This window comes from Anguilla anguilla, chromosome 9, assembly GCF_013347855.1.
Source record: "Anguilla anguilla isolate fAngAng1 chromosome 9, fAngAng1.pri, whole genome shotgun sequence".
Lineage (NCBI taxonomy): Eukaryota > Metazoa > Chordata > Actinopteri > Anguilliformes > Anguillidae > Anguilla > Anguilla anguilla.
This window is the reverse complement of record NC_049209.1, coordinates 40,405,773-40,422,981: the sequence shown is the minus strand read 5'-3', so window position 1 is coordinate 40,422,981 and position 17,209 is coordinate 40,405,773. Positions and strand designations below refer to the sequence as shown.

The window sequence follows — 17,209 nt, the reverse complement described above, 5'->3', positions numbered from 1 at the left end:
ACTATTGAAAATGAGCAATTTTTATTGGGAAATTAACAACAAAAACGTCAACAAATAACGGCACAATACATAAAGTATAGACAATGAAGGGTACAAATAATAAATAAATTACAAGCCACACTAACAAAATGGAGCATATAACCTAAACATGACCTCAATGATGCAATTAGAGATGTGGAGGATCTGCTTGAGCATGTATTTGAAGGGAAGAGGATTGTGCTCAGATGTGTATTGTGTGGTGTGCCAGCCAAAGCAATGGTGAAAAAAACTAAACTGTGTTCAGGGTACTATGGGTGCAACAAATGCACACAGAAGGGGCAATGGGTTAATGGCCGTGTTACCTACCCTGAGGTGGAAAAAGTCACGCAAAGTAGATACAAATATGAACAAAATAGTGAACATGAACAACATCAACAATATAAGGAATGGAACAATCAAAATAACATACTGGGATATAAACACATTGATTACTGCAAGGGGCTGATGGCATATTTTGCATCAAAGACAGGCAAACTGTATAATGATCATGGTTGCCCCACTCGGGTGAAATGCAGTTTCAATAGGGAGTTCCATGTGACCTATCCATATGTGGTAAATCTAACCATGACAACTGAAATGGAACAAAATGTTAGACATAATGTGCAGTCTATGTAGAAAGGAGCCTGTTGTGAGGTGGTTCAGTCATTTGATGAGAATGCCACCAGGACGCCTCCTCATGGAGGTTTTCCAGGCACGCCTAGCTGGGAGAAGGCAGGGGGCAAACTTAGAACCAGGTGGGGGTGATCATATCTTTAACCTGGCCTGGTAAGGCCTTGGGATCCACTAGTCAGAGCTAGTGACTTTGGCCGGGGAAAGGGAAGTGTGGGGCTCCCTAATGAAACCTCCGTGACCCGACTCCAGATAAGCAGTTGAAAATCAACGATTGGGTGTCCATAATCCTTGTGAATCGACAAATCCAGGTGCTTCAGATAATTCACTGGAGAGGAAAACAGAAAGAAGGTAAAATACATCTCATTTCTAAAAATGAAGATAGGACACTTGTCTTTGTTGGTATTATGGACGGCTCATGGGACCGCAACATAAAAGAAGGGAGTCGGACAACAAACTGGATTTTTAAATAAAGAAGTGGTTTGTTTAACCAACACAGAATAAGGAAAATAAAGAAAGAAAGGTGACTAGGGGTTATGTATGGGTGAATGTTGGTGGTGTACGGATGGACAGGAGTAGAGTGTATGCGTGTGCATGAGCAGGGCCGGCGTGCATGATGCCTGGGCCCGGGACAAAATTATTTCAGCAGGCCCCACCCCTACCCCAATTAAAATAAAAATACGCTTGACAGCACGCTTGGAATATTCAACGCCATGATTTATTGTTAGGACAACTGAAATGTCATTCAAAAACATTGAAAAAACCGTCAGAGTGACATCTGCCGCACCTTTTTGATAGTGTCACACTCTGAACTGAAGACAGTGTACGGAGTCATATTCAGTTGGTTAATGGAGAGGGCATATCCACCTCCCAGCCGTAAGGTGGCGCTACTAACTGCAGGGGTCTGCACTGTGATAGTTAAATCAGAGATTATCTTCTGTTAATGCTATCTGGAAATGGTGTGGTAATCCGGTGCAGCGAACTCATATATGTCCATTCTCCTTCTGTTTTCAGGTAATGTAATATTCACTCCTGCAATAGGTTAGTGTGTAGCGGTAATAGAAAGTAGAAAGTGATATGTTGATATGTTTTAGTATGAGGTTTAATTGCAACATGATCGTCAGTGAGATTGTGGCGCGAATACACTGTGTTTCTGAACGGGGTCGCCGTCCATTTTGGAAAATATTCGGTGATGATGGTTAAATATTACATTTCGGAATGTAAGCTAAAATAATCGGGTATGGATTGTGAAATATTTATATTAAGCGCGGTTTTGGGAAAGGAACCGGGAGACGGGAAACAGAATGGCCGCGAAAGTGTACAAAGCGTGCGTAGCTTGATAGCCACAGTAGCCGACCAAGTTATTTTACGATATGCTCAGTTACCTGCTGTGAGTAAATTCAGACATGAATAAATTATACCGGGTACGGCGACGTTCCAAAGCCGATGCATCCTGTGTTTATTGAAGGAAGATTCGCGACTTTATTAGTACATCCTGCCTGAGCGAAAGCGAATCTGAAACAATAATTCCCAGCACTAACTCGTTAAGGGAACGTGGGAATATCAGTAGCTGAGCGAATACTCGGCAACTTAATGCATTAAAGTGCACGGATCTGGTATTAAAAGGAACAGTTAGCTTAAACACAGGGAAAATGCACGGAACTGTATTACCCAGTTTCGTGGGGAAATGAGGTTCGTTCAGTATTGCTAGTGGAGTGCAAATAATTGTTTGTCCACTAGGTGGGAGTATTCAGTTAAATGTAGAGCTATAGAGATTAATAAACCTAAAAATCTTTGTTAATTAGTTTTAGTGACTGTGTGAGATTGCTGGTCTTTTTGGAATTGTGAAATGTGATACTGATATATGGAATTGATACTCTGTAAAGAAATATGTTTATTTTGGTAATTGAAACAGGCACAAGGTAACTGAACCGTAAAGGGTAAAGTGTTATCTTTATTTTTTGCGACACTGTGATAGTTAAATCAGAGATTATCTTCTGTTAATGCTATCTGGAAATGGTGTGGTAATCCGGTGCAGCGAACTCATATATGTCCATTCTCCTTCTGTTTTCAGAATTAATAAAATAATTAAATGTGATACAGTGGCGGGTTTATTCCACGTCAGACCTGTAACATATTTTGGTGCCGAAACCCGGGATTCCAGTCATTAACTTCAGCAAGTAGGTTAATAAGAGGACCAAGATAATTCGTCTATTGCCCTTTCTCAGAAAAATGGAGCTGGAGGAGCTGCAGGAACAGGCCAGTGCTGCATTGGGGAAGCTTCAGAGAGAAGAGCTGGTCCAGGTCGGCTTGTGGGCGAAATGTAAGGGACTGGATGCAGTGGAAGGAGAGAAGCAAAGCAGACGGGACCTTGTTAAGCTAATTGAGGCTACCATTGAGGAAGTGGCAGACAACGAGGAATATGAGGTGGCTTGCCAGTTTATGAGAGACTTACTCAGCACCATAGAGGGTCTCATAGGCAGTGGAGAAGAGCATGAAGAGGTGCTGGAGATGAGAAAACGATATCTCACCTTAGAGTTGGAGCAGCAGAAAGCCAGAGAGCAGATGGAGCAAGAGATAAAGTCACTCAGTCAACTCATGTTGGCAGACAATTTGCAGCATGGTCAGTACTCAGAGGTGACACAGGAACTAGAGGAACAACTTGCCAGTGTTCCAAAAACAAATGTTAGTTCAGAGAGGGATTTTGGCATGTTTGACAGGCTACTTAGGGAGAAGGCTAGGGCCAGTGCAATCACAGTTGAAGGTATGATCCTTTTTAAGCAGAGCAGGTTCTGGGAGTGGTTGTCAAGGTTAGATATTGACAGGAAAGCACAGGTATTGTCTGTAGCCAGAAAATCTGTGCACAAGCAAAGACCCACTTTTCGTGAAAGCCCAGGCTATCAGAGATGAGAGGATTAGAACATTACAAGAAACTAGGGCAAGACAGGCAGACAGGGAAGTTAGGGATGTTGCCTGCCACAAAGGAAAATCTTGCACTTGAGTTGTTTAAATATGGAGGCTTGTGGACAACTACTGAGGAGGTAGATGAACAGCTGCAGACTTTAGATCAGAGGACACAACTGCTCGCTGTATCAGCACAGTTAAGATTTAGATGGGTTGTCCTTGGAATTAAAAATGTTTGCCAGTGGGGCACACGTTTGTCCGATTTCTCTGCTGCTCTAGAAGCAATGTCCATCTGCTTAAATTCTTGCTTCAGTAGCTCAACATCACCCTCTCGGCTTTGGCATGGCGGAGACTGATGTTTGTCCGGGGCGAAGGCACTGGCACAGCTGACGGTGGACGTCCATCACTTTGCTGGTGGGGTGCACTGGTACATGGCAATGGTGCAGGAGACTGTGGCATGGTGGGGAGTGTGTTCATCAGCTGTTTCAGTTGATGATGTAGATTTTCATTCTCCTGCTTCATTTCCCAAAACACTGTTACCATGTCAGGAAGCTCACTCACTTTATGGAGCAGTTCATCATTCTCCTGCCTCAACTCACTAAATACAGTGTTCCACTGGGCCTGCACTGTCTGTAGTCAGGCTGTAGTCCTCTAAATATGCTGGAGGACAGATCTGACATCTGAGCCGGACAACAGCGGATGTTGGCTCTTCTCCCTGGTTCTGGACATCTTGTCTTCACTGCAGTAATCCCTTTATCCGACTCGAAGGACCACTTTGTAATAGATGATAGGGATTGCTAGTCTAATGAACTAGGGTGCTGGTTCAGGGGTACTGAATCACTGCAGGCTTGTCCGATAAGAACAACAGCAAGAATGTCTAGAAATCTTTAATGCGATGAGAAGGGGTGCTTGTGTGTGTGGTTATTTAGATGCAGGCACACAACGTATTGAATAGGGATAAATAAAACGCAATAAAGAAATAAAAAGAGCCTTTGGTGCGTTACAATAAGACCATCAGAGTTCTAAGGCCAGGGTTTTGCAAATGTTTTCTACACTCTAAATGTAGATGTGTCCCATCGCTGTCTAAATGATTTAAGCCAATGTTGGGATGCATAATTCAATCATACCCATGTCTGACATAAAGCCAAACATGGCCCCTTTTAGCCTTCATCTGGTCCTTTCAAGGCCGTATCCGCTAGGCGCGGTCTGGCCCCGCCAGTTCCAGCGAGGGAGGATGTCGGAAAACATCAATTTGGTAATTGGGAAATAGCAAATTGATTTCCTTGATATCTGCCTTCATACGTCGCAACAGAGTAATCTTCGTATTTCCATACATCCCAATACTGTTCCCACCGAGGTGAATCACTATCACATGTGGGTCGTCGTGGGTGGCAGCCCGTTTCGAGCGGAGAAGAGGCATTAAGTGCTCCCACCTTCTGCCCCCCTCTGCCATCCCAGGTGATCTGGCAATGTAGCCCGAAGTTCTGGTCCAGTCCAAAAGCTCCTAAATGACCTGCAGCCTGGCGATCAGCGAGCTCCCGATGATCCAAACGCGTGGTAACGAATCGGTCATGATGCCGACAGGAATACAAAACTATAAATGGTGCAAATAGGCTACTTTACTTATAGACCTACTTAAGCATATTGTTTATACAAAAAATGCAACATTATTGGCAAATGATCCACCCCATGATTCTGCCCTCTAGTTGTGAATGGCCGACAGCATTTCACGAACAAAAGCCGATAGGATTGAATAAAATGTATTAAATACCCCCGACAATGTTAAAATAAGTGACAAGAATTAGCAATCGTGTAGTAAATACGATGGAATTTTGATGCCGTAAATATGTTCAGTATAGGCCTATTAGTTTTACTGTACGAATACCACAAAATATTGGTTCACGTTGTTGGATAAAAAAATATAACCCCACCCTCAACGTCGCACAGGCGATGATGCGTTTCCCACCAACGAAAGTGATTACACAGAAAAGGAAGCGGCTAATTTTAAAAAATCTTATTAAAGCAAACAACCGTTATTTTCTGGCAGGTTAGCGGTTTATATGTTGTTATTTCATTATGCGGTAGCACGTATGACCTTGTATATGAAAAATAAACTGTCAAAACGTTTTTAGAAATTATAGCCAAAACAGGTTTGACCTCCCTAAAATAGTATAGATTTATGTGACACAAATACGGCAGTATGCTGTTTGTCATACGTGTCTATAATGTGTGTATATAAGTTGACAGGTTGTATAGTTGATTTTTATTTTATTATTATTATTATTATTATTAATAATAATAATCTATTTTTGTTATTACTGTTGTTATTACTGTTAACAACTGCTTTGGCAACACTGCATGTCATGCCAATAAAGCACCTTCAAATTGAGAGAGAGAGTGTCCAACACTTCAATATTTACATCAATGAATTGGCCTTACAGCTGGAACAGTCTGCTGCTCCTGGACTCGCTCTACATGACACAGAAATTAAATTCTTACTCTATGCGGATGATCTGGTTCTGCTGTCACCCACAGTACAGGGGTTACAGCAGAGCCTATCATACCTACAGCAATTCTGTCTGACCTGGGCATTGACAGTAAATCTGGATAAAATGTTATGGTCTTCCAGAAAAAAGCCAGATTTCAGGGAAACAGGTGCCACTTCACCCTTGGAGCGAATACCTATTGGGACCAAATAAATTAAAAATTCTTCTGAGGGAAGAGGATACCGCATTAGAGGTGACAGTATGTCTCTGCCTGCCATAAATTGAGAGGGTGTGGACTAAATAGTACTGTACACGATATAATCTGTGTTCATTATTAATACAAGTATATATATATATAGTTTAATAAATTGTTATATCACAAACTAAATATGTTTTAACGTGTGTTTGTGTGTGTGTATCTATACTTGCGTATGTGTATGGGGGGTTGTTACTCTTTAGTTTTTTCTTCTTTTTCCCCTCTTCTGGTTGTAGGGGTCTGTTTGTCATTTTGTATGTACCATTGATTTTCCAACACAAGTTTACTTGTCATGCAAATAAAGCACAATTTGAGACATTTGATGTTTTGAAACACTGAATCTTCCACAACTGCATTACATTACAGGCATTTTTAGCAGACGCTTTTATCCAGAGCGACTTACATTGTATCCAGTTATACAGCTGGATATATACAGGAGCAATGCAGGTTAAGTACCTTGCTCAAGAGTACAATGGCAGTGTCCTACCGGGGATTTGAACCTGCGACCTTCATGTTACAACACCAACTCCTTAGCCATTATACCACACTGCCGCTGTATACTACAACTACCTTAAAAACTATCCCTGCCCCTTATTTACAACACACCCCTCCCCCCCAAAAAAAATACAATACAAAAAGAAACACAATACAATGCCCAACCGCCACTGTTAATCTAAACATATCTCCATCTCCTCTTCATTTGCCACACAAACAGATCCCTCAATACACCAAATCCTTTTAAATGTTGGGACATCATGTACAATTTTTAAATACTCAAATTCTACTCTGAGCACGCAGAGACATAACCCTTAAATACCTGCAGTACATCTGTGCATCTCCTGAAACTTTCCCAAACCTGGAAAAGTGAAGGATAAAAGCTTCCCCTCCCCCTCCTGCTACTCCTCTACTGCTGCTCTCACGGTAACTGTGGGGAAAAGGGGAGTCTCTCCTTCCATTGCCTGCTTAGTTGTTCCCATCCCAGCCCAAGCGCAGCCCGTCGTACATCTCACAGAATCCTCTCCAGGACCCTAATAGAGTGTACCCCGGTGCAATGTTGCAGTCTTTGGGCAGTAACTAAACTGCACCCCCCCTGGTTGACGCAGGAGCTAGCTTGCATAGGCCTGCTGCCACAAAGGCTCTGACTGAATCATAGGGTTGTGTAGAATAGCCTCTTCCCAAACCCACAGTCCATTCTCAAGAGCATTCTCAGTAGCGTAAGTGGATGCCACAGGGAGGAAGGATGCCACCAGGTTATTAATGAGAGAGAGAGAGAGAAAGAGAGAGAGAGAATGCCCTAGGTTTTCTCTTAAAGGTGGGGTGTTACAACCCCTGTCGTAAGTTTGTTTACATTTGTCTGTGTTGCTTGTGTTTCGTCTTTCCTGTTCTTCATCTGATTGGCTGTTTCTGTCTCGGTTACTCGGTTTGAAAAAATATGCTGTTTTCCTCTTACCTGTGGAGACTAGCTCTTCAGACTTGTGCTTGTTGTGTCATGTATAGTGATTGCTTCATTTGGCTTGCGTTTTTAACTCTATTTTTGTTTGACTCCGATTCCCGGCTAGCCCTTATGGTTTGTTTGCTGATTAGATCACATGTATGATCATTGACTCGTTCCCTTCGACTCATATTCTTTCCTTAGCCATTCTAGTTTGTTTGTTTGTGTCTGACCATTCGCTCTCGTATTCAGTTCCAATTCTCACCTAGCCCCTTTGCTTTGTTTACTGATTGTATTTCGTATTTGACAATTTGCTCGTTCTCGACCTCGACTCTCATTTTGCCCTCTGCTCACCTTATAGTGCTCCGGTCAGTTAGTGAGTTCCCAGCTGGACTACAAATCCTTCGATCGGGACACAAGTTTGTTATTTTGCTTTGTTATTTTTCCTTTATTATTTAAGGTAATCTGGGTGGAGTTTTGAATCTCCATTGGGGGTATGTCATTCAGACTTTTGGTTTCTAGCTACCGACTAATTGTTCGAAGCTCAGCGTTTAAAGCCGCCTTATGCCCAGTACCCTTCGGAGAATAGCCAGCTTTCAGTTAGACTTCGATCGGCAAATAGGGACCAGAGTTACTGGTTGGTGTGAGATAATTTCCCTTACCCATTTTCCTTATCATTCATCCTGTTATGTCTGACCCTAGCAACAATGGGACATGCACAGCAGGGAAACATTTATATCCGCAACAACTTACAATCTGATTTTGAAAATTGCTGGAAAAATTTGTTCAAAGTTGTACCTCTTGCTCAGAGTTGTTTTTTTAATCCTGTAAAGCTCAAATATAGAAAAAAATGAGCAAACATTTTTTCACCTTTTAGATGTTGTTGTAGGAGGCCTTTTTTTAGGAAGTTTTTAGGGAAATTATGTAATATTGCAATGTTGGCCCTAGTTGGGAGCAGAATTTGTACTCACATTGTCTGAACAAATATACTGAACAACTAAGGGTTCATTTGCAGGGTTGATTGCTTATTTAGCCCCATAACAGTATATATCATGAATAATAATCGCAATAACAGTCATATTTTTTATGGATAGTCATTTATTAATAAATTAAAAAAAACAGGATAAAATTGTATTTACTAAACTAAATTTCATTTTAGTCCCAGTGTTCAGCCATGTTCATTTGCAATGATAGTCCCAAAGACAGTTCTTTTCCTCTGAAAAGCAAAGACGAACATTACACTTGCTGCACAGCGTGTTGGTGTATCCTTTATTGCAGTGTCTGCAGCGTCCTCTCTTCGTCTTCACTGGGAAATGTGCGATTAAATCCTTGTGTACATTCAGTGGTGGGTGTACAGATGACCTCTTGGCTGGGACCCCATTTGGTGGACTCCCATCACCTGAGGATGGTCTGAGCATTCAAAGGGCTCCTTGATGTCACCGTCTGTGTTACTGGTCTCCCATTGCCTGAAGATGGTCGCCCTCGCTTTGGTGTGCTGAGAGTTGTGTTCACTTGAATTGGATTAGAACAGAATCAAGATAGATGTCAAAAATACATTAAGATACAAGTCAAAAATATTATAAACAGTGAAATATTAAAAATATTACAAATGGTAAATATCAGAAATGCATTCTCACCAGGATGAGAGAGGATGATAGCTGTACCTGAAACTATTCAGTATCTCTTTCCTAGAAATCTTGAGAGCTTTGCAGTCCCGCTTGTAGAGGAGCCAGGCATTGATCACAGTGAGGATAATGGTGTGCCAGAAGATGTAGATGTACCAACAGCGGGATTTCATGGGGAACTTGTATTTGGCTGCAAATGAGTCCAACAAATCCACATCTATTTGTTGTAGGTACCCACAATGTAGGGCCTCTCAACTTCAATGTAGGTTTTGGTGGCTTTGTCCTAGCATTGAATCTTCTGCACAGGTTCTGGCCCAGCAAAGGATGACACAAGTGTGACCGCCCTGTTGTCATACTATTTGACAGCACAGATGTTATGGTTCCTCTCCACTCTGATATCAAAGCTTCCTCTCCCCTTTTTCTTCAAGCTCTTCTCGTCTTCAAGGTTACAGTTGGGTAGGTGTACCTGCCTGGCTGTTCCCATGTAATGAATTCCAGGATCAAGGAGCTTAACTACCAATGGGACACAGGTGAAGTAGTTGTCTGCATAGATCTTGTAGTTCTGACCTTCTGGAAGCGTGGAGGCAAGCTTTATCACAACATTACCTGACAATCCAAGTTCAGATTTGGCTCATATTCCGTTGACACTGCCTTGGTACACATCAAGGTCACAGAGCATGCCAGAGATATATTGCTTAATGCTGCTGAATTTCCCCTTGAAAGGAATCATCATCTCATCCACGGAGTTGTGCTCTTCCGGTACCACCTGCAGGCATTTCTCTCTGAATGAATCAAGCCATGGTCTGAGTTTCCAGAGTTTGTCTTTCTTTTCCATCTCCGACATTGTCAAGTTGTTTACAAAATGTAATGATGTCAACAGAGATTGGAATCTGCTGCGTGGCATCACAGAAACGGGTGTACCGCGTGTCTGTCTCCCAATACATACGGACTCCAGACATTTGCATTAGGCCCATCTTCAGGTACATGCCAATCACTTTCTCAATTTCCTTTGTATTGGTGTTTATGGATTTTCCATTCTTTTGAAAGCTGTACTCATTTGCGTTTTTTGTCAGAGCCTGAATTATGTCTTCTGACACAAACTTCTGGAAGTACTCCAGTGGTTTTGTGGAGGGAAACGGCATCATCGGTGATATCTAGACCAGAAAAATCAGTATTGGGAATGATAAAATCCTTTTTCAGCCAGCGATACCTGTCACGGGGCATGGTGTGTTTGTTTGGTTGGGGCTCGATGTCCACATAGCTAATCACCGGCTGGGCAGTCAGTGGGTTGTTGGTTTTCTTTGCCCACTTCACCGGCGTCTTCATCTGCCTCTTCGTCACTCACATCAGTGTCGTCTGATTCCATTTCAAAATCACTCTCTCCATTTTGGCATCAATCACATCCTGCACACTGTATAGAAGACCTCTCTTTGCTGGTGGCATTCTGAAATGGAAAAAGTAAAAAATAATAATAATAAATATGTATAAATAATACATATGAGTATTATATTATAGTATTTTTTAAGTGTGCTAGCATTATTTCCAGAATGCTAGCAAAACATCATGTCATGATTAATGTTAGTACAACTAAATTGTTAAAATAATTTCAAAATAAACATTTAGACATATTAAAACCTTTACTTTACATGTTGTGTCCACTGTTCTGGGAAAAGCCAAAGATCCAGAGTATGCATCAGCTCTGAAATCCATTTTATTAGATGAAAGTGCTCCATTTACCTTTTTTTGTAGTAGTAAGAAACAACCTAGTTTGATATCTTGGTGAAAAAATGTTGAGTATTGCATGTTTTATTCTGGTAATGTAAGGCCTTTTTTAAAAATGTGGAAATGGAACATTCCCAGAATGCCCAACTATAGTTCTCATTCATTACTGGAGAGGGAAACAAGAGTTTCTCTGAATTCTGGCTTTATACTTGATGAAGACTGTCAGAGAGATGAAGGCCAGCAGAGAGAAAACAGTAAAAACATGCATTAAATTTTGTCAACAATTCTAGCCAATCAGGGGATTTTATATAGCTCAGGCCTACATGCCTCCCTGTAACTTGATAGGTTCCACAGGTCAATTTTTGCTGTCCTTCACATGTCAGCCAATCATAATTATTAAGGTTGTGTATTTGTACTTTAGAGTGAATGTTTTTCCTTCAATTGTTATTACAGGCATTTTACTGTTATGTATAGCAGGCTTACTATGAAAATGTATATGCATTCAGTGGGCCTATATTAGTATTATGCTACAGTATCATAAACATTCAGATTTTTGTTTACTATTTTCTGCATAAATGGGCAGTTATTCCCAATGTTTTTTATAACTTTTTTTTATAACTAATGGCCAGCTTACTATTTAGTGTTTATATGCAGTATAAATTCTAGCAATGGTAATCTATCAATTAGTGTATAACTGAAGAATGTATTTCCTATTTCCTTTAAGTGTAGTAATATAGTCCCTTCATATTTTATGCACTAACATACATACCTGTGCAACTCAAGCTTGAACAAATACTGCCCTCTAATGGAGGTGTGCGGAATGCACAGAATTAAAAAATTAAAGGAATGAACTGTTCCAGAAAGTTGCCTATTCCAGTCTTTCATTGGGCATCCATGGCAATAGGCATTACAGAGCACCTCCACAGAGCCATGTTTTATGTATCCAACTGCTTGCGCAGTGTTTTTTCAGCAGAGGAGGCCAAGGTCTTTCAAGACTAAAGAGCAGGCAGATTTGAACAAGGGAACAAGGCAGCAGTATGTCGGAGGTCAGAAAGCACATTTCTCAAGTGGCACGGCCAGAAAGCAGCGAGCTTTGACTTATACATGATATGCAAGATTCTGGAGAGCTGGCCACTGCGCTGGTAATATCAGTCAGACAACCTTCACTACCAACACTGGCCAGTTGATTACACAGTGGCAGTAATGCAAAGCATCTCTAAAGTTCTCACAAGTGAATATGACCGGCGTTTCCCATCCCATTCACTACCAGAGCGAAGACAGTGGGCCAACGTTTTGGGACCAGAAGAGACCATGGGATGACCCCTGCTCATCAAAGACTTGCTCCATGCATTGTATGTGAGGAAAAGCAGCTGAAGGACCTTCATCATCTAACTTGCCTAGATGCTATGTAACGCCAAACATGGATGCCCCAGCTATTCCAAGAAATGTACATATTTTGTACATGGCCTATGGTTCAGTAGCTTTCATTGCTGAAGACCCTAAAGGTCAATTCCAGGTTGCCAGTTCCAGAATATCTTGTGGAATCCTGTCTTTCATTGGGTGGCAATGCCGCTCATCAAGCTGTTCCAACCAGTGTCATTCAGGGGGGGAGCCTATAAGACATGACTGGTGGAATAATCAACTACAACTGGTGTTGAGTTTAACTGGTGAAATGGGTCGTTAGTGGAAAGGGCAGTATTGAACTTAACTGTTGGAATGTCTTGAGCATAACTGCTGGAATATGTTGAGCATAACTGGTGGAACAAGTCAATGATAACTAGTGGACTGTGTGGTCAGTGACAAGGACAGATTCGAGCATAACAACTGGGATGTGTTTTTAGTGACAAGGACAGTTTCGAGCATAACTACTGGAATGTGTCCTTAGTGACAAGGACAGTTTCGAGCATAACAACTGGAATGTGTCTTCAGTGACAAGGACAGTTTCGAGCATAATTACTGGAATGTGTTGTTAGTGGCAAGGATGTAGCATTGGTTGTTACATTAATGAAACAAACATTATCACAAAGTATATACTTTATTCCACAATAAGCCAATTTTATTACATAGAGAGAGATACAATGTAACAGTTTATGCCAACATACATGCACATACATCCATTTTTATAAATTCAAAGATCATTATTGAATATAAATTCATTTTGTGTGCATTTATGAATATCTAAATATGAAACCTTTAAAATGTGTGATTAGTCCTACCACTACATACAGACAGCCAACAGTTACTATATATTCTGACAATGACAAACTATTACATATAAAGTCATGCTTAAGTGATAAAAATATAATTTAGTCTTGTGTAAGTTTTGTAGACATTTGCTAAAACATCACTGTACCATCAATTTTGAAAGTGATACTTTAGTTGCATTGTTCAGCTCCAACACTGACTGGTTGTTTAAACCTCATAGCCAACAAAGCTATGCTAAATATCAAATAAACCATGTCTGAATGCAAAGGTTTAATACAGAACACTACTCTAGATTGCTTCAGAAAATGGCATTCTTTTTGGTTTTCCCCAATATCCATACAATCAACCAAAATTAAAAATCAAAACCATTACATTCCATTCCATTCCATGTGGGAGGATGATCAAGTTTCACTGGGTGAATGCAAAAAGTATCACAGTGATGTATTAAAAGTAACACAATAAAGAAAATAGCTGTGGCTTTGAGGACACCTTAACAAATGTGTGGTGGTCTTTGTTCTTTTCATAGTGTTTTCACCGTGTAAACATCTGACTACAAATAAAGTACTTACTGTCAACAAAGGAAGTGTTTTTAAAGTCATCGTCCCTACACAGCCACAATAGTGTTGTCTTACTCTAGATTGTAAACAACATAAGACAAAGAATTATGGGTGGTGCACTTGTTTTCTCCAAACCCAAATCCTTATGACACAGGTTAAATGCTTAACAGCCATCTTGGCAAGAAAATATAACATCTTGTATTCAAAACTACTAATAAATCTCCCATCTAATAAACACAAATCCTTGAGTGTGTGTGTGTGTGTGTATGTATTTAGCTTATACAAAAATCAAGGTACGTAGAAAATAGTTTTGTTCTTTGCTCAAAAGGAAATAAAATACTCTTTGGAAGCCTTGAAAAAATAAAACAACGCTGATTCCATTGTACTGCTTGTTCACCATGAGAAAAATTACGATACCAATAATTCAGGATTACCACTAAATCCCATATAACTACTACTCTACAAGCCATTTTATACCTGATCCTCAAACCAGCTCACATGTATCTTGATCATATTTTCATATCTGGTTCACTTTCAGGACAGCTGTGGTCTGCCAAATACTGTTCTTGTTAACTGCTTGGTAGAAATGTCTTTTATGCCACAGGGGGTAGTTTTTATGTGGGGAAGTTCAGTAGCCATATTGTACATACTGTAAGTGGTGCCTGAAATTACAAAAAAATAAAAGCACACAGGTAAACAGCCTGTGACTTTTACAAGGTGCTTTCACGAGGAATTTTGGGAATTGAGATTCAACTAGTGTTGCTAACTTTTTTCACGTGACATCGCTACTGATTTTTTGATTTTTCACTCAATGACACAAAACATGATTGTGATCCTATATGTGCTGGCAGAACAGATCCATTTATGTAATCCAGAGGCTTATTACATTTTCAAGTGTAAATGTTTCATTAGTACAGATGCTTCGGGAGGAAAGTACTATTCTAAGTAGAACTAACATTAGTTCTTTTGGAAATTACTATGTTGAAAAAATAGGCAGGTTATTCTGAAAGCCACTAAAGTTTGAACTGTCCTTTATGAAAAAGCCACAAGACAGCCCAAGGGTCACTAGATCTAAAGACAAAGTTATTCAATTTGCACACTGGAATCAAAAGTACAGAGACCCATGTGTAAGAGGGTAACAGCAAGGGGATTAAAGACAGCAGTACAATGCAGCTAACAATACGTCAATCCAATCAATGTCCCCCAGAATACTAAGATTTTAAAAGCACCATCAAGGCAGATGGAATATCATCTAAAAAAAGATGACATTTCTTTTTAAACATGAAATTAAATTTTAATTTTAGGATAGTTCTAGGTTCATCTCCAAGTTGAGACCATATCAGTTACAGACTGTGCTGAAAGTAAGCCTGTGCCACAACTCTCATTAAAATACACTTAAAACCCATCCACAAGATCAGCAACAGTAAAAACGTTACAGCAAGGTTGTTTTTTAATTGAAAACCCAAACTTAAAAGATAAGAACCAAAGAAAGGTTTAAAAAAAAAATAAAATAAAATAAAAAAAAAAACAGGGACAAATCAGACTTAAACAAGACTGAATTATAATGTTAGGTTAATTAAAAAACCTACCCCTGTTATAATACAGTTTTTTTGGCCAAGCCATTTTATTTACAACAAAAATATGCTCATGATTACTGAATATAAATGCATAAAAGATTAAGGACAATTTCAGAACATCTTTCTGTATATAGAATGGTGTTGCAGAAACATATATGTGTAGCGTTCGTTTAACTTCTCAAAAACAATTGAAGGCACTTGGTTTAATAAAGTATACTTCGCTAATCACTGGAGCAGCCAAGCAGCAGCATTTGTAAAATGGGAGAACTCAGGCCTCCCCCACACCCAATCCAGAATCCTACAGCAACAAGCTCCACCCACGCTCGGCCTTCTGACACCCTGACTCCAAATCAGTACTGAGGACGGTCTTTTCACTTCAGCTACATCATTTTTGGATAGTCAGGTTCATAAAAATAAACAGATAAAAAATTGTATTTAAAAAAATGGATCCAAAAATGTTTTGGAATCTGTAGCTCTTTAAACGCTAATAAAATTCCAGCAGATTTGACAAAATAAGTAAAATAAGTCATTACTGTATTTTCACCAATATTCTGAATAATTTCTTCTTTCATATGATTGTACGTTCTCAGTTAGAAACAAATTAGAAATTTTGATTAGAAATTTCCTTGAAATTCTAATAGGATCTGCAGGTGTATTTTACATTTTCCCAGCATCTAAAGAGTTCATGTGTTTCAGATGTGACCCAAGTCTGATGATTGTAGTCAGGCTTCATTCACTTTTATTTGCATAAATTAGGTGACTGCTGTCACATGTATTTGCACACACGTGTATCTGTGCACACACACATACACAACCTTTTTGCACGCTCACTCGCAAACTGAGGCTGCTGCAGAAGGAACTGCGTGGAGGAAACAGGAGGTGGAGGGCTTCAAAGTCTGGGCTCTCGGGTCCCACCAAACCCCCAGGTCATGAGCCAGACTGGAGCGTGTGGCAGAAAAAGGGGTGTGAGAACCCTGCTGTGTGCCGCTCCTTCCACCGCCCATCCCGCCAAGAGGGTAACGCCCAGAAACATCCAGAAGGTAGTGCCTGAAAATGTCTGCTGGAAAAACCAAGGCCATTTTACATCCTTTCAGAGGTGTACCTCAGTATCTGCATGGCAGCAGCAACCACTGTGAGAAAGTGGGAAGGGGGTCGGACGTGGATGTTGGTTGGTTGGTGGGAGTCTCCCTTGGCTCCACCCCTGTCCCACCCTCCTCCTCTATAACCATGTGAGGAAGCTCTCCTTGTCGATTTTGGTAGCTGCCAGCACAGACTCCATGTCATTGAGTATGTCGGAGCTGAGCGCCTCCTGAAGGCTGGGCATCAGCTCCTCCCCCTCCACTGCCATGCTTTCGCTCTCTAGAGTGCCCAGGTCTACGTGCGTGCCTGGGATGGTGTCCAGGTAGTCTGGGAAACGGCTGGGCTGGGTGGCCATGGGGGTGGGACCTACGGAATCACCTGCATGTGAAAAGGTCCATTTACAATGGAGTGGGAGAGTGACAACAAACATGCTTTTTTCACCAATTATTTACCAGCAGTTTCATATATATATATATATATATATATATATATATATATATATATAAAGCTGCTGAATTGATATGTACATATATGTGTGTATATGTACACACACAAAAATATTTCCACTTTAAGATATTGAAATATAACATTATTTCTGTGAAATATATAAGTGCACATAATACATTGCACTATATTCAATTTCTGACTGCATAAAAGGTGGTCAAATGGCATAGCAAAATTTGAAAAAATTACATTTTTGTAGAACATTTTATTCTA

The 17,209-nt window shown here is 40.4% G+C and overlaps 1 protein-coding gene across 4 annotated transcripts in view; it reads right to left on the bottom strand.

Annotated features, from left to right (window-relative positions):
• Positions 1–13,102: 13,102 nt before the first annotated feature.
• The window catches only part of LOC118235599 (transcriptional coactivator YAP1-like), a 52,236-nt gene continuing 48,129 nt past the window's right edge, over positions 13,103–17,209 (bottom strand). For all 4 annotated transcript variants that reach the window (XM_035433095.1, XM_035433096.1, XM_035433097.1 and 1 more), the window contains one exon: positions 13,103–16,870. In XM_035433095.1, coding sequence (XP_035288986.1) covers positions 16,632–16,870 — 239 coding nt within the window. In that variant the 3' untranslated portion in view covers positions 13,103–16,631. The remainder of the gene's footprint in view (positions 16,871–17,209) is intronic.